This window comes from Cherax quadricarinatus, chromosome 73 (genome assembly GCF_038502225.1).
Source record: "Cherax quadricarinatus isolate ZL_2023a chromosome 73, ASM3850222v1, whole genome shotgun sequence".
In the NCBI taxonomy this organism is placed as follows: domain Eukaryota; kingdom Metazoa; phylum Arthropoda; class Malacostraca; order Decapoda; family Parastacidae; genus Cherax; species Cherax quadricarinatus.
In genome coordinates, this window is record NC_091364.1 from 8335086 (window position 1) to 8360820 (window position 25735).

At 43.3% G+C, this 25735-nt stretch overlaps 1 protein-coding gene across 4 annotated transcripts in view; it reads right to left on the bottom strand.

The window, feature by feature from the left end:
- Window positions 1-3951, bottom strand: part of Pkc53E (Protein C kinase 53E) — a 668331-nt gene extending 664380 nt beyond the window's left edge. For 3 of the 4 annotated variants that reach the window (XM_070100587.1, XM_070100584.1, XM_070100588.1), the window contains exon 1: window positions 3677-3950. In XM_070100587.1, the coding sequence (XP_069956688.1) occupies window positions 3677-3876 (200 nt within the window). In that variant the 5' untranslated portion in view covers window positions 3877-3950. Of the gene's footprint in view, window positions 1-3676 lie in introns of all 4 variants that reach the window. The other variant, XM_070100586.1, reaches the window with a different exon arrangement.
- Window positions 3952-25735: the final 21784 nt, after the last annotated feature.

Here is a 25735-nt window from a genome sequence, read left to right on the forward strand (position 1 = left end):
GAGCCGAGGTAGGGTAACTGCCAATAAATTCAACGAGGTTAATGAAAAATTACGGTTTATCCAGCGCAGCCACTTTCGGTGCTATACTAGTACCTAATTAATTTGGAAGCTTATCAGGGTACTAACGCCCCACGTTGTAAATCTAAGTAGGTAAGCAGCGGGGATCACATGATTCTGCATCTTCCCCTCCCTTCCCTCAACTCCCCTTCCAGCAAAAATGCCTAAAGTTGCGCATATACTATATATTCATGGAAAAGCACTAAACCTGTAGTGGCCATACATGGCATGAGAAATGCGAGGTAATTAGGTTTCATCCGAGGAAAGCTAAAATTCCTTTCATTAAAACTCCATCGCCAAAATAAAGGTTTCGCCCCCCCCCCTTTGAAGGGCTAAAGATATGCAGATTCTTATATTCTTAGCCAGGTTAGATCTACCTACCTAGAGTCTACCTTGAGCGTTTCAAGGGGGAATCGTCGCCCCCGCGTCCAGGTGCCACATTAGACCTCCTGTTAAGCGTTATTTTTATTAATTTAATCAGGATTATATTCCTGTCATTTACTTCAATGTTTTTCATCTCAAAGATAAACCTTAATTATCCATCAGGTAAATCACATAATTGGTTGTTAAATATATAGCTTCCTAGTGGACTTAACTTCACTAGGAAGTTATACATTTACTAACTTCAGTGGGAAAATTAGGTGACGTTCCGGTCCATCCTGGACCTTCATAAAGTCGAGGACCGAAACACTGAAGCTTTCTCTCCAAATTGTGGGTTAATTGTGAACTATTCCAGTGTGGTTAATTCTTCTAATCCATGACACAAGTGGTAATACCACACCTGTAATAATTTTTGCAGCCACACTACACTACCTGGAATCTCTCAAGTATTGCAATATCCAAAAGATATATCTCTTGGGTGGAAGTCAATATACCGACAAGTCAGGTAATACACAAACACAGCACAACAAGCATTTATTTACACAACTTTTCAGTCAAAAGTCAAAAAGCCTATCTTCGAGCAAAATCTTGTTCAAAGACTGCTTGTGTTGCCCTGTGTTCCCGTACACCCAGTGCCAGCCTGAGACTCACTGTCACACACCTGTTCCAGTGCCAGCCTGAGACTCACGATCACACACCTGTTCCAGTGCGGGTGTATCGCTTCACGGGGGAGCGATAAACCCGTAGGGGCCCTAGAACCTGGGGAAATGGGAGGTAATCAAGTCTGATGCAAGCAATGGGATCTGAAGCCCTTCATCAGCATCAAGGTCTACCACTGAATGTGTCGCTCACCGGATGAACTGTAGGTGCACAACCAGCAGCTCAGCCGACTCGAAATAAAAATTATTAGGCTAGTTATTATAATTCATGCGGAAGAGCTAAACATATACAACACCTGGAGAGTGAGAGGCAATGTTATTGACATACCAATAACTTTAACAACGCCTTGAATCTGCTGTTTGAATCGAGGTGAAAACAAATGGAAGCTGAAGACACTAACGAGACACGAGGATGTTGAAGGATAAGAGGAATGACTTCGATGAGTCTGAAATGAAGGTAAACTATATACCTTCAAGGAGGCGGGACCAGAGGACCTAGTCTCAACCCCAGTAACAACTCCGAGTACAGATACTACCCGGAACCCAGAAATCTTCAGTTAGTGGGGACCCCTTGCTCACATGCTACGATGCACACACCGCCCTCCTCACGTCGCATAGCTTCGTACATAACGACTCGTCACTTGCTCTCCCGACTACATATACCTATGCGTATCATACACTCCCTATAGACACGAAAAAGCTTAGTTTCCAAATTAAATTTTGTGTGGGTAAAGGTTTCCATTCTGTCAGTATCAACATATTATTCAGCAGGGATGCCAGCGATGTAGTTATTCTTTTTCCATGGGCGGCAGGAGTGTGGTGACTTGTCCTTTTTTCGGACCGAAACGTTGTCTCAAGTTTCCTCCAAAGGGTGGGTTTCTTGCGAAGCTAAAGTTTCTCCTGGAGGGTAACGGAGGCCAACGACCTTCGGGTTGGTGGCCTGATCAACCAGGTTGTTGGTGCTAGTTAGCCGTACCGAATACAACGTATGCACCACAGCCCAGCTAACTAGGAACTGACTCCTAAAGACAGCCCAGGGTTTGCTGGTGATCTTATGTATGAAGGGACGGTATTGAAAATCTTGGTCCCTTCACACCTAACTGTACTCACGGCGCCCCTTTTTATTTGGGTTATTTCGCAGTTTAACAAGCCTCATGATTTCGTAGGGAGTGATTTCTGCGTACAGATTTGGGACCGGTCTGACTTTATTTGATGAAAAATTTGATGCATCTTTCTCGCCTACGTTCGAATGAGTATAATTCAAAAATCACGCTGCGATGCGTCTGACAACGAGCGGCGGCTTGGAAAAATTGGAAAAGCTGAAATGTGTGTTCACCATTCATTATTATTTTTATTTTTTTGGGGGGGCAAGACTGGCATCCCAGAGGCACTGCATCACCCCCACGATACTTCAATGGTTATGATCATAACCATAATTTTTAAAAGGTGTGGATGGGTAAGCCAGTGGAAAAAGCTACGGGTCATCATATGACTAAGGCCCGCGTCAGGAAACAGTTGTCCTGTTTCCTGACAAACCTTACCTAACCACCCCTACCCCCCCCACCCTCTTAAAGCAGCACACTGCGGTTTTATTCTATTTTGGAATATATAAAAACACAAGCACTTCAACGCTATATATGAAGCCCATCCCCCAAGATCTCATCTGGATTAACGCTTAGGGTCGGTATCTCAGGAACACCCAATTATTATTATTATTATTATTATTATAATAATCAAGGGGGAAGCGCTAAACCCGGAGGATTATACAGCGCCTGGGAGGGGGGAGATGTGGAAGGCATTCAGGCTTAATTCGGGGAACTGGAGCACAGATCCAATTCCCTAAATCAAGAGCCCCTCACCAACATCAAGGAACCTTCCTCGAGGGGTTGGAACACCCAGTAAGACAATGTAACACAGCTTTTGTTCCCACCGCATGACTAACATACAGAATATGATAGCAGTATATTACTGATTTATCCAGTTTTCCATAATAAAAAAAGTACATATGGTGGATGTGACTATCAGGGTTGTCCCCCAGTACCGACACCAGTCCCCCAGTACCGACACCAATCCTCCAGTACCAACACCAGTCCCCCAGTACCGACACCAGTCCCCCAGTACCGACACCAGTCCCCCAGTACCGACACCAGTCCCCCAGTACCGACACCAGTCCTCCAGTACCGACACCAGTCCCCCAGTACCATCACCAGTCCCCCAGTACCATCACCAGTCCCCCAGTACCATCACCAGTCCCCCAGTACCATCACCAGTCCCCCAGTACCATCACCAGTCCCCCAGTACCATCACCAGTCCAGCATCCCACAACACGAGCATCACAACTACACCACAATGTAACTGCCACAGTTTTATAGCGAAAAAAATATATATTAATTCCTGGAATAAGGTACGAGTGTCAATGAAAATTATGAATCTAAAGTGACCCCCAAAGGTCCTAACCTCGTTATTACGTTCAACCTCCAGTCAACCTTGATACAGAAGGATATGGCGACCTTTGTGAGTGTACTTGTCATCTACAAGCTTGATAAAATGCTTACTGGTATTATTCCCGATGTACTTACCATATAAAGTCCTTGCAGTGGCTACAGAAGGTGGGTTGCTTGAAGAATCGGGGGATGAACTTGTGATCATTTATTATAAACACATTTTTCTTCTTGAGGGCGCCCTTCCTGCCTCGCTGGCCGGTGGCGAAGGCAGTTTTCATGTCGCCCATTCCTGGGGTGTTGTCATCCTCTTGGTTTTGTTGCTGCTCGTCCGTCATTTTCACGTCAAGTGTCTCCTGATCTGGACGAGAACTACACTCCTCCCACACTGACTGTAGAGCACTGAGTCGAGGTGATGGTCTGCTGTCCCGTCTCACCACCACCCACCACTATACTCACACTCACACATTTTTCACAAAGCATAAAGTAGTTTCAAAACTCACATTCACCCGGAAATTATGTATGAACTTCGAGTGAAAAGTTCCCAAACGTTACATAAATTGCTTCCTTGTACACGTTTCAAATATATAGGCCATCTATCATGCCTTTATTTAGCAACAAGTAACATATATGCTGCTGGTAAATTGGAAGCTGAACGTGTAAATCGTTCACCTTTTGTAGCGAGTCTATTCGGAAAATATAAAATCCCATCAAATTTAGGGTATTAACTGAATTAATAATTCACAGAAAATGACAACAACATCGTAAGTGCAGGACACACGAGGTGGGTGTAAGTTAGCGACGCACTTAGGACGCTCACTAGCATAAGGGAAGGCGACATCGATCCTGGTTTCCTGAAGGAGGCTCGCTAGTTAGCCAGCAACAGCGCGCGCGCTGTTAACTTTACTGAATCTGTCAAGTGGTTGCTGTGCCTACCTCTCCTCCCTTCACCTCTACCTCACGCTATCTTTACTTTTCTTATCCTCACGCTATATCCACTGCACGTGGGTTATTAAGGTTATATCTTATGTATAAACACATGTAAAAGAGAGCATACCTTTATCTGAAACGGCATTTCATTGAACCTTGAGCTTTACTGACACTTGATAAAGCTCATTTCTGAGCGAAAAGTCTTCAGAAATAAAGCAGTAGTAACAGTAGTGTAGAAAGAGTAGTATGGTTCTTGTTGTTAAGAACCACCAAAGCTTATTGAGCGCTGTCTGGAAAGTCTGGAAAAAGATATGTTCGCCTAATATGTGCTGGAATTATAAGAGAAGCTTCCTCCGGAAAGAGAAACGGAAATAAAGTTTCCAATTAGGTGAAGTGGACCCCCCTTGCCTAAACCATGGCAGCGCCAGATGATCACACATGTATACCTACTTACCTTGTACATGTACTTGTAGTAAATAAATATATTATTTATTATTATTTTACATCTGCGTCCGAGTCAACAACAACAGGCTTTTCCTTGGCCTAGAATGAATTGATGCAAGGCGCCCCAACCAAGTGCCAGACTCCCCAGGACAAACATCCCGGTGAGGAGAAAAGAGGGACAATTCTTCACTTATGCTCAGGAAAAAGGTAGAGCGAAACGTCCTCACTCCACCAAGGCCAGCACAGATATCCCTTAGTTTCAGGTTAAGTAAGGTATGTAAAGAAAGTTGCCTCCTGAAGACAGCTCGGAGTCTATCGGTAATTCCCTGTCGGTAATATCCTGTGCTAACTTTCCTATGGTGTAGAAATATACCTAGTTGGATGAATCTTATTGTGGCTAGCTGGTCTAGTGGCTAGCGCGACGGGCTGGAGTTTTGAGACTCTATGACCGCGGGTTCAATCCCGGCCGGGGGTATGGTTTTTTTCCTCTTCCTTACAGTTAGCGATATTTCTATTTTTTTTTTATTTTGGCTTTCTTATATTCGCTCTTAACTTAGTTTCTCAAACGAAGATATTTTTGCACAGTCTTTCCTGCTATGGCAGTGATGGCTATGCAGGTTATAATAAATTCATATACATAAATAACCCGCACATAGGAAACAGATGACGACGACGTTTCGGTCCGACTTGGACCATTTAGAGTCACACTGACAGAAAAGAGAGATAAAGAGAGTATAAACAGTCCAGCTGGCAGGGACGGGGACAGGAGAAGTGAAAAGAGTAGTAGTGATAGTGGTCAGGCAGGTAGTAGAAGTAGTAGTAGAAGTAGTAGTAGTAGTAGTAGTATAAAGTACTGGTTTCATCTCTCTTTTCTGTTAGTGTGACTTTGTAAATGTCCAAGTCGGAGGGTTATTTATGTATCGTTCCAGTCACGGTATTGTGCCTTCTTGTTCTGTAATAAACTCATTTATTCAGCATTTACATTTTTCCATCTTCTTGGCTGATATTGACATTTGTTAATTTTAAGACATTAATTCTTAACATTTTAATAGCAAAAATAGTATTTCACTGAGGTGGTCAGCCACAGATAGACGGAAATCTCAGCTCGAGTCTTAGATTATTATTATAATCAAGGGGGAAGCGCTAAACCCGGAGGATTATACAGCGCCTGGGGGGGATGTGGAAGGCATTCAGACTTAATTCGGGGAACTGGAGCACAGATCCAATTCCCTAAATCAAGAGCCCCTCACCAACATCAAGGAACCTTCCTTGAGGGGTCGAGTCTTAGAGTACAAATTTTTGTCAAATCGAGAGGAAATTAGAATTATTATCACAGGTTGATTCTGAACTTGCTGAAGTTACACAGGTGAATATAAAATTGTATCTATACAGAGGTGTCTATGAACACCTGTGTGTATGCATACATAGTGGTGTATGTACACACATGAATGTGTGTATATAAGTGTATTTACAGAGGTATATACACATACACAGGGAAACATACAGGGGTATACCTGCATGGCATATCGTATTATAAATGATATACAATACCGATTAGTTGACAAGTAAGATCAAGAGCAACACTGGGTATCTTTTATTGACGAAACGTTTCGCCAGCGCTGCAGGCTTCATCAGTCGAATACAGGAATGAATTACAATCCTGAAGATATTATACGAAGTGGGAAGGTTGTTTGAGGTAGTCGGGGTATACACAGAGGTATACGCACATTCTTTTTCAGTCCACGTACAGAGCTGGTATCCCATTTATTCACTGCCTTCATGCTGAAGGATATTTTTTCCTTATTTCCCTTTGGCTCATTTGCAATTCTAAATTTTCATTTGTGTCGCCCTAGTTTTGGTCCCCCTCATTTCAATTAGTCTGTTTCTATTAACTTTGTCTGTCTCTGAGTAATTTTATGTTATGGTCATGGCTCCCCTGGGTCCCAACCCTCCTGTGTCTGGCATCAGCCTCGTACCAGATTCTCAACTTTCTTTTTGTTTTAAAATGAGGGTTCAGTACTGGTGCTGGGTACTCCAGTAATGTTGTTGTTGCCACTGAACACCGCAATCAATGCCACCTCCATTTTACATATATATATATATATATATATATATATATATATATATATATATATATATATATATATATATATATATATATATATATACATTATATATATATATATATATATATATATATATATATATATATATATATATATATATAGATAGATAGATAGATAGATAGACATGTTCTTATACATGTGGGAACAGATTAAAAATCTTTATCATCTATTCTCATATATTATCGTCATTTAATAGTACTTAGATACACATTAATATATAACTTTATATAGCCTAACCAAACGAAATTAAGCTATATTTAATTCCAGCAGTATTTTCAATCGTGTAGAAATAACCGAACGACAACCGGGAGAAACATTTACACTTGGAAGAACAGAATGTAACGAACGTCGAGTACCTGAAATGCTTCCATCTTTCATCACACATCTACTTCTTTCGTCTCTATACCAGTCAAGGCCACAGATATGGCGGTACGGTTAAGATTTTGTTCAGATTTTTAACCCTGGAGGGTTGACCATCCAGGATAACCCATGAAAGTCAGTGCGTCATCGAGGACTGTCTGTCTTATTCTCAGTAGTAGTAACCAGTTACCAGTAACTACTGTGCCAGTAATGAACAAATAAAACCCGTCATCACCCAGACTATCATCATCACCCAGAGACTAAGAGCATGCCCAGTACCTGCTCGCATGAGTTCTAGGCGTTACTCTGCCCACCCTTCCTTCCCCATCACAAAAAATGAGTTTAATGAGATTATTTCCATTGTGGTCTTTAAATCTTGTGCCCCAGAATGCGACCCACACCAGTCAATTAACACCCATGTACCTCCTTGCTTGCTAGGTGAACGGGACAACAGGTGCAAAGAAACACACTGAATGTTTTCCACCCTATCCGGGGATCGAACCACGGACACTTTATGAAGCAACACAGTTACCTAACAGGCCAGGGGCCACCTAGAACCCTCAACCATGCTGTGTGACTGTAAGTTTAAAATGTCAACCAGTTAGGGTGAGTGGTTGACTCCAGTAGAATTTACAATATTACTTCACCCTCGGCTCGACTCACAATGTTTGTTCACGGGGAGAGATGTATACTATATATCATCTCATATACCTTAAAGTTTACTTTAATTCATATATACCCTTAGTGGAGATTATTAAGGTTACCACGCAGCTTAATGACCCTAGTATTGTCGATGGGCTTTAAGCCCCGCTAAATAACCAACCAATCTGGCTGGAGTCCAGCTGAGTACACATACTGGCCTCTCTTGTATGAGTTGTAAGTCAATAGCAGAGAGTGGACTCACTTTGCTCACTCACATTGCTGCTCTTTATTGTACTCTCCATATACAGTTAAAAAACATCTCTCAGTCTACAGAAGAATTCGAACCTGCACACTGTGTATCAAATTATACAGTATTTTGGCCACTCAGCTAGATCCCTGTCTGAGTGACGAAAGTACTGTGTACCTTGATACAGAATATGTAGGTTCGAACCCTGCTGTGGACTGAGAGATAATGTTTATTAAAAGTTCGTCCGTTTGCGAATTGTTAAACATACTGTCAAAATTGTTGGCGGAAACACACGGGTGCTCAAAAACTACCCTGGGGCATTGTCTTTATTTTCTTGGGTTGGTCCTTGTCCGGGTACTTGACTTACTGCCCGGTACAATAGGTCTTTGATTTGTACCTGTCTTCTTAATGTGGCCATGTTATGCTCGCTTCTAGTGGAGCCTAGAGCGCTACCTACCTACTGCAGATGTTACCTACTTCCTACCTCAAGCACCACCTGCCTACCCCAGGCGTCACCTTTCTACCTCGTGCAGAGCAACACCTACCCTAAGAGTCACTTATCTTGGGCACCTACCTACTCCAAGTGTCACCTACCTACCCCAGGTGTCACCTACCTACCCCAGGTTTCACCTATCTACCCTAGGTGTCACCCACCTACCCCAGGTGTCACCTACCTACCCCAGGTGTCACCTACCTACCCCGGGTGTCACCTACCTACCCCAGGTGTCACCTATCTACCCTAGGTGTCACCCACCTGCACCAGGTATCACCTACCTACCCCAGGTGTCACCTACCTACCCCGGGTGTCACCTACCTACCTACCCCAGGTGCCACCTACCTACCCCAGGTATCACCTACCTACCCCGAGTGTCACCTACCTACCTACCCCAGGTGTCACCTACCTACCCCAGGTGTCACCTACCTACCCCGGGTGTCACCTACCTTCCCCAGGTATCACCTACCTACCCCAGGTGTCACCTACCTACCCCAGGTGTCACCTACCTACCACAGGTGTCACCTACCTACCCCAGGTATCACCTACCTACCTACCCCAGGTGTCACCTACCTACCCCAGGTGCCACCTACCTACCCCAGGTATCACCTACCTACCCCGAGTGTCACCTACCTACCTACCCCAGGTGTCACCTACCTACCCCAGGTGTCACCTACCTACCCCGGTTGTCACCTACCTACCTACCCCGGGTGTCACCTACCTTCCCCAGGTATCACCTACCTTCCCCAGGTGTCACCTACCTACCCCAGGTGTCACCTACCTACCCCGGGTGTCACCTACCTACCTACCCCAGGTGTCACCTACCTACCCCAGGTGTCACCTACCTACCTACCCCGGGTGTCACCTACCTACCCCAGGTATCACCTACCTACCCCAGGTGTCACCTACCTACCCCAGGTATCACCTACCTACCCCAGGTGTCACCTATCTACCCCAGGTGTCACCTACCTACCCCAGGTGTCACCTACCTACCCCAGGTGTCACCTACCTGGGAGCACTGGCACTACAAAAGAACACTCACAGAAACATATAAGGTTTTTATGAAGTATTGTGTGTGTGAATAGTGGCCAGACTCCACAATCTCGGCTGTATTGTGAAGCTGGTGGTGGTGTTGCTAGTGGTGGTGTTGCTAGTGGTGGTGGTGCTGGTGTTGCTAGTGGTGGTGTTGCTAGTGGTGGTGTTGCTAGTGGTGGTGTTGCTAGTGGTGGTGTTGCTAGTGGTGGTGTTGCTAGTGGTGGTGGTGTTGCTAGTGGTGGTGTTGCTAGTGGTGGTAGTTCTAGTGGTGGTGGTTCTAGTGGTGGTGGTGCTAGTGGTGGTGGTGCTAGTGGTGGTGGTGCTAGTGGTGGTGGTGGTGCTAGTGGTGGTGGTGCTAGTGGTGGTAGTTCTAGTGGTGGTGGTTCTAGTGGTGGTGGTGCTAGTGGTGGTGGTGGTGGTGGTGGTGGTGGTGCTAATGGTGCTAGTGGTGGTGGTGCTAGTGGTGGTGGTGCTAGTGGTGGTGTTGCTAGTGGTGGTGGTTCTAGTGATGGTGATGCTAGTGGTGGTGCTAGTGGTGGTGGTGCTAGTGGTGGTGGTGCTAGTGGTGGTGCTAGTGGTGGTGGTGCTAGTGGTGGTGGTGCTAGTGGTGGTGGTGCTAGTGGTGGTGGTGCTAGTAGTGGTGGTGCTAGTGGTGGTGGTGCTAGTGGTGGTGGTGTTAGTGGTGGTGCTAGTAGTGGTGGTGCTAGTGGTGGTGGTGCTAGTGGTGGTGGTGCTAGTGGTGGTGGTGCTAGTGGTGGTGGTTCTAGTGGTGGTGGTACTAGTGGTGGTGGTTCTAGTGGTGGTGGTGCTAGTGGTGGTGGTGCTAGTGGTGGTGGTGGTGCTAGTGGTGCTAGTGGTGCTAGTGAAGGTGGTGATGATATTGGTTTGTGTCGTGGTTGTGGTGGTAGTGGTGCTGGTACAAGTGATAGTGGTAGTAATTTTTGGTTTTTATAGTAGTAGTGGTTTTGGTGGTGTTAGCAGTGGTGGTAGTGTTTGTGCTGATGGTGGTGCTAGGGGTAGTGGTGGTGGTAGTGGTAGTGGTGGTTTAGTATTGGTGCTAGTGGTAGTGGTGGTGCTAGTGTTGGTGTTAGTGGTGGTGGCTGTGAAGGTGGTAGTGGTGGTGGTGTTAGTATTGATGCTAGTGGTGGTGGTGGTGTTAGTTTTGGTGCTAGTTGAAGTGGTGGTGGAGGTAGTACTGGTGGTGACGGTGCTAGTGGTGGTAGTGCTAATGGTGGTGGTGCTGGTAGTGGGGTGCTAGTGATGGTGGTGCTAGTGTTGGTGGTGCTAATGGTAGTGGTGCTACTGGTGGTGATGCTAGTGGTATTGGTGCTAGTGGTGGTGGTGCTAGTGGTGGTGGTGCTAGTGGTGGTGGTGCTAGTGGTGGTGGTGCTAGTGGTGGTGGTGCTAGTGGTGGTGGTGCTAAAGGAGAGAATGAAAAGACTAAAGGAGCTTTTAGAGGCTGAAAAAGCTCTGATAGGCTTCACTCAGACACTGGCACTCTGATAGGCTTCACTCAGACACTGTCACTCCGATAGGCTTCACTCAGACACTGGCACTCTGCCAGGCTTCACTCAGACACTGGCACTCTGAAAGGCTTCATTCAGACACTGGCACTCTGATAGGCTTCATTCAGACACTGGCACTCTGATAGGCTTCACTCAGACACTGGCACTCTGCCAGGCTTCACTCAGACACTGCCACTCTGCTAGGCTTCACTCAGACACTGGCACTCTGATAGGCTTCACTCAGACACTGGCACTCTGATATGCTTCACTCAGACACTGGCACTCTGATAGGCTTCACTCAGACACTGGCACTCTGATAGGCTTCACTCAGACACTGTCACTCCGATAGGCTTCACTCAGACACTGGCACTCTGCCAGGCTTCACTCAGACACTGGCACTCTGAAAGGCTTCATTCAGACACTGGCACTCTGATAGGCTTCATTCAGATACTGGCACTCTGATAGGCTTCACTCAGACACTGGCACTCTGCCAGGCTTCACTCAGACACTGGCACTCTGCCAGGCTTCACTCAGACACTGGCACTCTGAAAGGCTTCACTCAGACATTGGCACTCTGATATGCTTCACTCAGACACTGGCACTCTGATAGGCTTCACTCAGACACTGGCACTCTGATAGGCTTCACTCAGACACTGGCACTCTGATAGGCTTCACTCAGATACTGGCACTCTGATAGGCTTCACTCAGACACTGGCACTCTGATAGGCTTCACTCAGACACTGGCACTCTGAAAGGCTTCACTCAGACACTGGCACTCTGCCAGGCTTCACTCAGACACTGGCACTCTGCCAGGCTTCACTCAGACACTGGCACTCTGATAGGCTTCACTCAGACACTGGCACTCTGATAGACTTCACTCAGACACTGGCACTCTGATAGGCTTCACTCAGACACTGGCACTCTGATAGGCTTCACTCAGACACTGGCACTCTGATAGACTTCACTCAGACACTGGCACTCTGATAGGCTTCACTCAGACACTGGCACTCTGATAGGCTTCACTCAGACACTGGCACTCTGATAGGCTTCACTCAGACACTGGCACTCTGATAGGCTTCACTCAGACACTGGCACTCTGATAGACTTCACTCAGACACTGGCACTCTGATAGGCTTCACTCAGACACTGGCACTCTGATAGGCTTCACTCAGACACTGGCACTCTGATAGGCTTCACTCAGACACTGGCACTCTGATAGGCTTCACTCAGACACAATAGTAATTTAAACCCTCAGAATGCAGCCATTTTTTTTATTCTCTTACAATATTAATTAGTTCAAATTGAACAATGAACTCAGTGTTCCAACTTTTAATGACACACAAAAAATGCATTGATGTGACACCTGTTAACAGTGTTGATGTGACACCTGTTAACAGTGTTGATGTGACACCTGTTAACAGTGTTGATGTGACACCTGTTTACAGTGTTGATGTGACACCTGTTAACAGTGTTGATGTGACACCTGTTAACAGTGTTGATGTGACACCTGTTTACAGTGTTGATGTGACACCTGTTAACAGTGTTGATGTGACACCTGTTTACAGTGTTGATGTGACACCTGTTAACAGTGTTGATGTGACACCTGTTAACAGCGTTGATGTGACACCTATTAACAGTGTTGATGTGACACCTATTAACAGTGTTGATGTGACACCTGTTAACAGTGTTGATGTGACACCTGCTAACAGTGTTGATGTGACACCTGTTAACAGTGTTGATGTGACACCTGTTAACAGTGTTGATGTGACACCTGTTAACAGTGTTGATGTGACACCTATTAACAGCGTTGATGTGACACCTATTAACAGTGTTGATGTGACACCTATTAACAGTGTTGATGTGACACCTGTTAACAGTGATGTGACACCTATTAACAGTGTTGATGTGACACCTGTTAGCAGTGCTGATGTGACACCTGTTAAGTGTTGATGTGGCGCCTGTTAACAGTGTAATGTGACACCTGTTAACAGAGTGTGTGTTGATGTGGCACATGTTAACAATGTTGATGCGACACCGGTTAACAGTGTTGATGTGACACCTGTTAACAGCGTTGATGTGACACCTGTTAACAGTGTTGATGTGACACCTGTTAACAGTGTTGATGTGACACATGTTAAGTGTTGATGTGACCCCTTTTAACAGAGTGCGTTGATGTGACACCTGTTAACAGAGCGTGTTGATGTGACACCTGTTAACAGAGAGTGTGTTGTGACACCTGCTAACAAAGTGTGTTGATGTGACACCTGTTAACAGTGTGTTGATGTGACCCCTGTTAACAGAGTGTCTTGATGTGACACATGTTAACAAGAGAGTATGCTGTGACACCTGTTAACAGTGTGTTATGTGGCACCTGTTAACAGAGAGTGTGTTGATGTGACCCCTGTTAACAGAGTGTGTTGATGTGACACATGTTAACAAGAGAGTATGCTGTGACACCTGTTAACAGAGTGTGTTATTTGGCACCTGTTAACAGAGAGTGTGTTGATGTGACCCCTGTTAACAGAGTGTGTTGATGTGACACTTGTTAACAGTGTTGATATGACACCTGTTAACAGTGTTGATGTGACACCTGTTAATAGTGTGTTCATGTGACACCCGTTAACAGAGTGTGTTGATGTGACACCTGTTAACAGCCTGTTATTGTGAAACTCATTAATAAAGAATATGTTGATATAACATCTGTTAGCAGAACTCTTAATGCGAGGAATTGGATCTACTTTCCCATAGTGACGAGCCTAATTAATTACCTCTATACCTATCCTAGCTTAACAGAACTAAACCTAACTTTACCTAGCCTAACCAAACTAAACTTAGCTTAGCTTAACCGAATTAAACCTAATCTTACCTAGAGTAGCTTAACCAAACTAAACCTAACCTAACCTAGCCTAGCTTAATCAAACTAAACCTAACCTAACATAAACTAGCTTAATCAAACTAAACCTAACCCAACCTAGCCTAGCCTAGCATAACCGAACTAAACTAAACTTAACCTAACCTAGCCTAGCTTAACCGAACTAAACCTAACCTTACCTAGCCTTGTTTAATCAATCTAAACATAACCTAGCCTAGCTTAATCAAACTAAACGTAACCTAACCTAGCCTAGCTTAACCAATATATGTTTCTTCTCTACCTGTTTCGTTTTGTTAGTAAACCTAACAAAACGAAACAGGTGGAGAAGAAACATATATGTAACATAGCACAGGCGTGCCAGAAATACAATAGCATCTTAAGACAAATTATAAAGAAACACGAATGCAGAACAGGGCAGGGAGGGCAGGCAGAGTCTGTGATGAGAAACTGCTTCAGCTGGTGCTGTTGCTGTTACTGAAGATGGTGATGGTACAGTAGTAGAAACAGATGGTGCTGTTACTGGTTCTGTTGCTGTTGCTGTTACTGAAGATGGTGATGGTACAGTAGTAGAAACAGATGGTGCTGTTACTGGTTCTGGTGCTGTTGCTGTTACTGAAGATGGTGATGGTACAGTAGTAGAAACAGATGGTGCTGTTACTGGTTCTGGTGCTGTTGCTGTTACTGAAGATGGTGATGGTACAGTAGTAGAAACAGATGGTGCTGTTACTGGTTCTGGTGCTGTTGCTGTTACTGAAGATGGTGATGATACAGTAGTAGAAAGAGCTGAAGTTTTGGCAGTGAAAACAACCTAAATCGAGCTATAATACCTGTATATATATAACCCGCAGGATACAGCTTACCAACAGCTCAATGGCCGACTATCGAAAATTGAATACTCTCTGGAAAATCTTTCAACCCCAGCCCTGAATATCTTCTTGCTTGTTAGGTAAATGGACACCGACGCAACTGTGATATTTAATTGTGGCAACGGTTCACTCTCTAGCCATTACGTAACGGCTTGACAAAGCTCCTGGAGAGCGAAACGTTGCCACAGTAAAATGTCACATTAGTTGCATTTGTATCCATTTACCTAACATTTCGTCAGTAATTCTACCATTATTACCATCTTGTTACTTGGTGATTTTAATTTAAAATGGGAATACGTCGCAAATACTGTAATGCTACCAGAAATAATCCCATAGAGCAGCTCAGACGAACATTCTAATGCAGACTACTGAAACTCTTAAGGAAATTCGCCTTAAACCAGTAACTAGTGGAGCTGACACAACTACAAATAATGATTATCCCATACAAAATTTAACCGTGTCAACTCTCATGACTGTAACCATGTATAGGAGTGACCTGATTCATTACCTTTGTAACTTGCCATGATTGTGACCAGATCTACCTAGAGTTCATTACCTTTGTAACTAGTTCAGCTATCTTAACTTTGGGGTCCAGTCCCTGGACCCATTATGTACCTCTGTAATTTTATGACTACCGCCCACACCATGGGTATGGGGTGCATAATAAACATATTACACTATCAAAGACAGGAAACTCAGATCACATCTACTCGAAGTCAGACCTGCATGCACACGGGTCCAAGATCACATCTACTCGAAGTCAGACCTGCATGCACACGGGTCCAAGATCACATCTACTCGAAGTCAGACCTGAATGCACACGGGACCAAGATCACATCTACTCGAAGTCAGACCTGCATGCACACGGGTCCAAGATCACATCTACTCGAAGTCAGACCTGAATGCACACAGGTCCAAGATCACATCTACTCGAAGTCAGACCTGCATGCACACGGGTCCAAGATCACATAAGAACATAAGAACATAAGAACGAAGGAACACTGCAGAAGGCCTACTGGCCCATGCGAGGCAGGTCCAAGCCTCCTACCGGCTTAAGCCAATGCACCCAACCTAGTCAGGTCAGGTCACATTGACTTAACGGAGGAACACGGCAACCGACCTGGTAGCACAAGCTATCAGGTCTAACTCACACCCACCCACATCTACTTATGTATTTATCCAACCTATTTTTAAAGCTACACAACGTTCTGGCCTCTATAACGGTACTTGGGAGTTTGTTCCACTCATCCACAACTCTATTACCAAACCAGTACTTTCCTATATCCTTCCTGAATCTGAATTTTTCCAACTTAAAACCATTGCTGCGAGTCCTGTCTAGGCTAGATATTTTCAGCACACTATTTACATCCCCTTTATTTATTCCTGTCTTCCATTTATACACCTCAATCATATCCCCCCTAATTCTACGTCTTTCTAGAGAGTGCAGTTTCAGGGCCCTTAGTCTATCCTCATAGGGAAGGTTTCTGATACATGGGATCAACTTTGTCATCCTCCTTTGTACATTTTCCAGAGAATTTATATCCATTCTGTAATACGGTGACCAAAACTGTGCAGCATAATCTAAATGAGGCCTAACCAAGGATGTATAGAGTTGAAGAACAACCTGAGGACTCCTATTATTTATGCTTCTTGATATGAAGCCAAGGATTCTATTAGCTTTATTGCGAACACTTATGCACTGTTGTCTTGGTTTCAGATTACTGCTAACCAGAACTCCTAAATCTTTTTCGCAATCCGTAATATTAAGATCGACATTATTTAGTTTATATGTGGCATGGTTATTGTCCTGTCCAACATTTAGAACTTTGCATTTGTCTATATTAAACTGCATCTGCCACTTCTCCGACCACTGCATCAGTCTATTCAAATCTTCCTGGAGTGCTCGAATGTCCTCGTCAGAATGAATTCGACGGCCTATTTTGGTGTCATCGGCAAACTTGCCGATGTCGCTCTTTATGCCCTCATCTATGTCGTTTATGTAGATTGTGAACAGCAGGGGGCCCAACACTGACCCCTGTGGAACACCGCTCGTGACGCTTCCCCACTCTGATTTCTCCCCATTTATGCAAACTCTCTGCTGCCTATTTGTCAACCATGCCTCTATCCAGGAAAAAATTTCTCCTCCTATTCCATGTGCTTTAATTTTCCTCAATAGTCTCTGATGTGGGACCCTGTCAAAAGCCTTACTGAAGTCCATATACACAATATCATATTCATTACCATGATCTACCTCCTCAAATACCTTAGTGAAAAAAGTTAATAAATTCGTAAGGCAGGAACGCCCCTTTGTAAAACCATGCTGAGATTCGTTGATTAATTTATGCTTTTCAAGATGGCTACGAACTGCCTCGGCAATTGATTCCATAAATTTTCCCACTATGGAGGTTAGGCTTATTGGTCTATAGTTCGAAGCTAAGGACCCGTCACCTGTTTTGAAAATAGGTATCACATTTGCCATTTTCCACTTATCTGGCACCATGCCAGTTTGTAGTGATATGTTGAAAAGATTAGCCAAAGGTGTGCTAAGCTCCTCTTTACATTCCTTTAGAACCCTTGCATACAGTTCATCAGGGCCTGGGGATTTGTTAGGTTTTAATTTATCTATTTGCCTAAGGACCACGTCACTTGTGACCCTAATCGTGCACAGTTTATTATCGTCCTGTTCTACATAATTTATCATTACTGGAATATCGCTGGTATCCTCCTGTGTAAAAACTGAGAGGAAGTATGTGTTAAAAATTCTACACATTTCCTTATCACTGTCAGTGAGCTGACCCGAGGAACTTTTGAGTGGGCCTATCTTGTCCCTGATCTTACTTCTGTATACCTGAAAGAATCCTTTTGGGTTAGTCTTCGATTCTCTTGCAACTTTAACCTCATAATCTCTTTTTGCTTTTCTAATTCCCTTTTTTATTTCTCTCTTTAACTGAATATATCGATTTCTTAATTGCCCCTCTCCTCTTTTGATTTGCCTATATATGCCTCTCTATTGACCAATCAGATATTTTAATCTATTGTTCATCCATTTAGGATCATTTTTGTTTGATCTGATTTCCCTATTTGGAACATAATTTGACTGAGCAGCTAGAACTATGCCCTGGAAAGCATCATATCGGCAACCATCACCACCTACCTGACCCTTAGTCAGGTCATTCCAGTTCAGCCCACCTAAGTAATTTTTCAGTCCTATAAAATCAGCCAAGCGAAAGTCAGGGACGGAGACTTGATTGCCATTATTAGGGGAATTCCATGATATATTAAAACTGAGTGATTTGTGATCACTTTCCCCAAGCTCATCATTAACCTCAAGATTATTAATTAGTGTTTCCCTACTGGCAAGAACCAAGTCAAGGAGGTTATTTCCCCTAGTTGGCTCTGTCACAAACTGTTTTAAAAAAACAATCCTGGATCGTATCAAGAAAGTCACCTGACTCTAAATTTCCTGTCAAATTGCTCCAGTCAATCTGTCTATAGTTGAAATCTCCCATTAGCACAACATTTTCGTATGTAGATGCCTTACGAATTTCGTCCCATAGAAGTTTACTGCACTCCCTATCAAGATTTGGGGCCCTGTAAATCACACCCAAAATTAGTTTTTCTCGGCCCTCGAGAAGCTGTAACCAAACAGATTCAGTGGCTGACGCTTCTAATTTAATATCTTGTCTAACACAACAATTTAAATTGTCTCTGATATACATCGCTACTCCACCACCTTTCCTGTTGACCCTGTCAGTGTGGAATAATTTATAGCCTTGTATGTGACATTCAGAGGGCATCTCTCTATCTTTCAGATTGAGCCAGGTCTCTGTTATAGCAATAATATCTATGTTTCCTGCACTTGCAATTAATCTTAGCTCATCTATCTTATTTCTTACACTCCTGCTATTAGTATAGTAAACCTTAAGGGAGCTAGTCCCTTGCTGCCCTCTGCTGTCCCCCTTTGTTTGCTGACCTGATCTATTGTCTTTATTTATAACTTCATGAAGAATGCCTTTTATACATTTACTGTTTCCAACCCAAGTGTTGCAACCTGCTTGTTTCCCACACACACCCATACCTCTATCTTCCATCAGTTTAAAATCATAGGCATCTAGTCGAAGTCAGACATGCATGCACACGGGTCCAAGATCACATCTAGTCGAAGTCAGACCTACATGCACACGGGTCCAAGATCACATCTAGTCGAAGTCAGACCTGCATGCACACGGGTCCAAGATCACATCCTAGCCGAAGTCAGACCTGCATGCACCTAACCTAACCAGATATAACCTAGCTAAACCTAACCAAGCATAACCTTGCCTAACAACCATAGTCTAGCCTAACCTAACCCAACATAACCTTGCCTAACCAAACATAGCCTAGTCTAACTAAACATTACTTAGACTAACCTAACCGACCATAACCAAGCCTAACCTAACCAAACATAGTCTAGCCTACCCAACCAAACATAACTAACCAAACATAACCTAGCCAAACCCAATCTAACTAAACCTAACCCAACTATATCTAACCTAGTCTAGTTAAACCTATCCTAAATAAACCTAACCGAATTAAACTGACCTAATCTAATGCAATAAAGAAAGATCTGGTGCTGGAGAGAGAGAGAGAGAGAGAGAGAGAGAGAGAGAGAGAGAGAGAGAGAGAGAGAGAGAGAGAGAGAGAGAGAGCGAAAGTGACCCTGAGAGAGATGTAGTGTGAGATATTGAATGAGGGAGGCTGACTAGCCGCCCACACACCACTCACGCCCACACACCACCCACAATCACATTTCCCTTGAACACACACCACCCACGCCCTCCCACCACCCTTGCCCACACACCACCCATGCAAACACACCACCCATGCAAACACCACCCATGTCCACACCACCCAGCCCACACAATACCCACGCCCACATACGCCACCCACATCCACTTACACCATGGCTCACTGATACTATTTCTTTCCCTCTTTGAGGGAAGAAATTGTTGGCCTGATGCTAGTAGAGGATTGTGATTCAAGAACTCTGAGCTGTTCTCCCTATGGATCAAACTTCATTACAATTCCGTTCTGCAGGTGCTGTATGACAACAACAATAACAACTATTCAAAAAAGAGGAAATGATATTCAGTTTGAAGACTGTCGAATACACAGGGTCATATATAATATATATATATATATATATATATATATATATATATATATATATATATATATATATATATATATATATATATATATATATATATATATATATTGCGGCTGTTCAAAGGGGTAATGCCTGCTGTATTTTGGGCACATGCCCCAGCTCTGAGGAGCTGGATGAGATTTTCGCCTTATAATCGGTGATACACACCTAACATGTACCTATATATATATATATATATATATATATATATATATATATATATATATATATATATATATATATATATATACATGTATATATAATTGTACCCACGGAACAAGTGGTATTGATCAATGTGAAGGCTTACTCAGCCCTGCAACAACTTCAGACAGTATTACCAAGGCTGGCTCATCATCAGGAAAATTAATGAATAGAAAAATAAATAATAATTCACAAAGATAAACACTTTATTATTTAGTAATGCAAAGATAAAACATTAAAAAATGAAGGTGTATCCTACTTGAATGAAAAATTAAAAATGAAATGAAAAATTGCCATTTGAATTCAACGCTAATATGTACAAGTAAACTGGGGTGTCTGGTTGATGTTGACACAGTCTTGTAGAAATTGTAGCCGTTGATGATGATGTGGGGGGGGGAGGTCACAGGTGTTGGTGACAACCCAACGACTAGTTCTTCACAGAGTCAATAGCCTTGAATAGTCAGTCCAGATGACAGGAACGCAGGTTCTTTACCACTGCGAAGATGAGGGGTAGTCGTCTGCGGTTGACTGTAAGTAATCAGGTAGGTAGATTATGAATGACGCCTCATGGGCTGTTTCAGTCCGTCTCCTTCAACACTTCTCGTTGGTTGGCAGGTGACCCGATCTGTCATTCCAAGCTGGAAAGAGAGACAGGTTACCCACTGCTTAAGAAATCACTCTCCATGATAAGTGCAAGATACTTAAAAAAGGTGGTGATTATCGGAAAGTCTTATGTGGAGCTTAAAATTGAAAGGACTAAGTTTATTATTGGTCAAAAGTGAAGCTTTCCACCAATATCCACTAGAATAGGAGCAGAGGCTTTTACTTACAGTTTTGCTGGGAGCTGTGAGTCGAGTGATCACTGTTTGGCCGGAGCCCCACACGTCTCCATTCGGGGTGGGAAAAAGGGGGGGTGGAGGGGATAGCGGGAGCGAGACTGACCCTACCTTAACAAGCAGCCGGCAATCAAACTATCGTTACCATATACTCGCTCGCTACTCCTATCTGTTGAGCTTTTCCCTCACAATCAATAACAACGCTGCATCAGCCAAGGAGTCGAACCCATGCTATTTTGACTTGCCTCATGGTGAGAGAAAACCACTAGACCACACAATCCTTAACAATGGTGCATCCAGCCAAGCCAGATGTTGTACCCACCATCGAAGGCCTTCGATGGTGGGGTTGGGTGATCCTGTGGCTTAAAGCGTCATTTGGTTCTCGCTTACCATGAGGCAGGCCAGTACAACATGGGTTCGAATCCTTGGCTAGCGCAGTGTTGTTATATATATATATATATATATATATATATATATATATATATATATATATATATATATATATATATATATATATATATATATATATGTGTGTGTGTGTGTGTGTGTGTGTGTGTGTGTGTGTGTATGGAGGAATTGGAGCTGCCCTACCCTTTCATGGACTGAATCTGATTGCTTCTCATTCCACATGGGTTGTGTAATTCGTATGGGTTTAGCGCTTCATATAAGTGAAATAATAATAATAATACTAAATTACCTCCTGGAATCCAGGTTTGTGCCTCAGAGGAGAGTAAGAAAACTATCTACCTACCCGAGACAGACTTAGTGAAGGAGCGGGAGAGATAAGCCCAAGGTGTGCAGCTGGAGGTCTTCACCTGACGTAGGAGGAGGTGGTGGGCGTCGCTGTGGTCTACTTCTGCTGGTGTTGGCAGCAGAGGCCATATATGGCTCACACCTTCACCTCTGCTACACTAACTTAAGCAAAAAATATCTGACCCTTCTCTATGAAGATAATGAAGGGAAGTGCAGCGTAGTATTACTGAAGCAACACTTGAAATTAAGTTAGACACACGAGTGGAAGTAACTGTTGGGTGAGAGGAACGTGCCTAGCATGGACCAGTAACAATTATGTCTTAATAACAGTCTGCCATTTCTTACTAAGTATCCCTGGCGGGATACCTTACAATGGTTGCCTGAGTTCTTATTTTTTTATTTTTTTATTCAAGTTTTCTTTTATAATTTGAGAATATCTCACCCAATCAAGTTCAACTTATCAAAACTGGTTTGCTGTACCTGGTGAAGGGTTTAGGCAACTATTGGCACATGCCGGTGCTCGCACTATCATCAAAGTTACATAGCTCACTTCTGAAATTTCGTTTCAGTAGGATGACTTAGTAAAGCCTCTTGTGATCAGCTTCAAATACTGAAAAAGCTATATGTTAGTTAGAATGACGCTGGGATTGTTACTGCAGTGTGTGTATCAGTTTGTCAATTTTATGTTGAAAATAGAATGAAATTTTTACCTTATTATTATTATTATTATTATGGGAGCTCTAAACCCGTAGTGATTATACAGCGCCTGCGGAGGGGGGAGGAGTTGGACGCACTCAGGCTTAATTCAGGAAATTGGAGCACAGATCCAGTTCCCTAGATCGAGAGCCTCTCAGCATCATCAAGGAACCTCCACTGAGGGAAGATTTTTGCCCTGTTGAAACTGCTAACCTCATTCACTGCTGACCATCTATTCCCTTTCTTGAATACTGAAACAGTTTTGTTGACTTCCCGGCTTTCTTGGAATACACTGTCTCCGTCGACTTCTTATAGATATTTGGTAGACACTCGTTGGGTTTACTTCCATTCTCTGTACCGAAGGAGACACCATGTCAGATCTCGTTTCTTTAGGTATGTCCAATTGGCTTAGTAGTTTCATTACTTCATCTCCTGTGTGATGCTCTCCAATCTTCCCTGGTCTATCCGTTCTGTCTTGGCAGGTCCTGTGTTCTTGGTGAAGACGTTCTTAAAATATTCATTGAGTCCCTCACAGGTCTTCCTGTTATTACTTAACAGACTCCTTCCTTCTTAAGCACTAACACCTGGTTCTTCTGTGTCACCTTCTGTCTCGTAAGTAAGTTTATTCAGGTATACACAAATACAGTTACATAGAATTATCATATATAGCAGCATATGTGTAGAGAACCTGAGATAACCCCCAAAAAAGTCAGACAGAGTGACTTATTTCTGTTGGGGTCCTTTTACCTTATTATTATAATACAAAGGTTATAATATTTTCTTATTATTCTATAATGAAGATAACATCTTATTATCATACTAAAAAGACTATCTACTACACGAGGGTCATTAAGACTATCTACAGTACGAGGGTCATTACTAGGAATAAGGTAAAATTAAACGTGTGTTAACTAAAAAATAAAAAATCATTCCCCTCCCTTTCTGTAGCTACATTAATCAGACACCTTTTGGCACTCTTCTTGAACTGGTTCATCCTATGACTGGCTTTGACATGTGCAGGCAGTCTGTTCCATTCCATTATTGCTGTACAATAAAAGGTGTTTGAAGCCTGGCCACTGACTGTGGGTACTACAAAGTTGTGCTCTCTCCCCCTAGTACTATGATTGCTTTGGTTCTCAGCCTTGACAAAATTGACAGCAAGATATTCTGGACACTGTGAGCAATTTTATAAACTTGATTTAGCTTCAATTGTTTTACTCTGTCTTCAACATTCAGCATATCCAACTGCTGTAATTCATTCTGGACTACATGCTCTCTTGGACCCAGGCCCAGGATGAATCTTACGATTTTGTTCTGGGTGATTTGCAGTCTATCTTTCAGTTTTTTTTTTGTCAAGGCAGAGTACCATGAAGAGCAAGCGTAATCCATATGACATTGTATAAGGGCTAGACATAGGGTCCTGCGAGCCTCAGTAGGCAGACACTGTGCTTGTCTATAGAGGAACTTCAGTCTGGCATTCGCTTTCTTTACTACACTGTCCCCTATCAATTCTCCTGACATGCATGGGTCAATGGGGATTCCAAGATATTTTACAGCTGTGTAGAAGTTTATGTTCTGACGTTGTTTTTGCTGCTACTGCATATCCTTCTCATATTGTCGCTCCATCTTTCCTCTTACTCTCGCATATTGTTTCCAGCTTTTCTACTCATTTTCTATTGACTTCCAGTCTTTGCTTTCTATATCTCCTCCACTTTCAAGTACTCATTCTCTTCGCCATGGACTCTTCTTATCTTCCCTACTTATTCTATTCCTGATTATATTTTTCGCTTCTGCTTCTCGGCTCTCTTCTATTAAGCATTTAATAGTCTTTTCTGTTGCCTTTCCTTTCAGTTAATCTTGCTACTGGACTGCGTAAAGGAATGCTTTCATCCGCACATAAAGTTGGATTCCTGATCTGACTGGATTTCTCACACAAGTTCCACTCGTACATGCCCTCCTCCTTTTCTATGTGCTCACCTATATGTGGTTGCAGGGGTCGATTCACAGCTCCTCGCCCCGCCTCTTCGACGGTCAGTACTAGTCCAGTATCTCCTGGCTTCAAAAACCTTATCGTACCTCTTCTTGAAGCTACATATGGATCTCGCCTCTACCATTTCACTCCTCAGATTGTTCCACTTCCACTATCTACTCCGCCAAAGCCTCCGAATATCCTGTCTATCGTAATTATGTCTCTCCTAACCCTTCCTCTAAAGTCGTCAGGTTCAGTTCCTTTAGTCTCTCTGCATAACTCAGTCCCCTCAGCTCAGACTAGCCTTGTTGCCAACCTTCGGAACTTTTCTAGTTTTCGTACATGCTTGATCAGGTGAAGGCTCCATGCTGGTGCTGCATACTCCATGACAGGCCTAAGATGCGTATGTCTCGTAAAGAGCCCTTAAAGACTTTATTGACGTTTCTGAAGGCAATTCTGAAATTTGCTATCCTCGTGTATGCTACCGATGCTATTCGATTTATTTGCGCCTCTGGCTATATGTGTGATGTCCTCTCCAAAATATTTCTCCATGAGTGATATATGTAGTTTCTCGCCTCTCAAACTGTATTCCGTCTCTGGTCGCTACTCTCCACTAGAGAATAGCAACCACTAGTTTGACTCTTCTTGCAGTTTGTCCAGGTCTTCCTGTAGTCTGTTTCTATTCTCTTCAGTTTGTTTTCTTATAATTAGTTTTTCATCATCAGCAGACAATGAGATACATGGATAAATCCCTTCTAGCAGGTCATTTATGTATATTAAGAATAATAAAGGTCGTAGAAGTGACCCATGGGAACACCACTTGTTACACTTTCCCATCCTGAAACATGTGTCCTCGTCGTCACCCTCAGTCTTCGGTTAGTTATGAATTTCCTGATCCAAGCCCATGATGACACTCTTCAGGTCACTTGTTCTATCTAGGCTGGAATATTGCTGCACACTAACAGCACCTTTCAAGGCAGGTGAAATTGCTGACCTAGAAAATATACAGAGAACCTTCACGGCGCGCATAACGG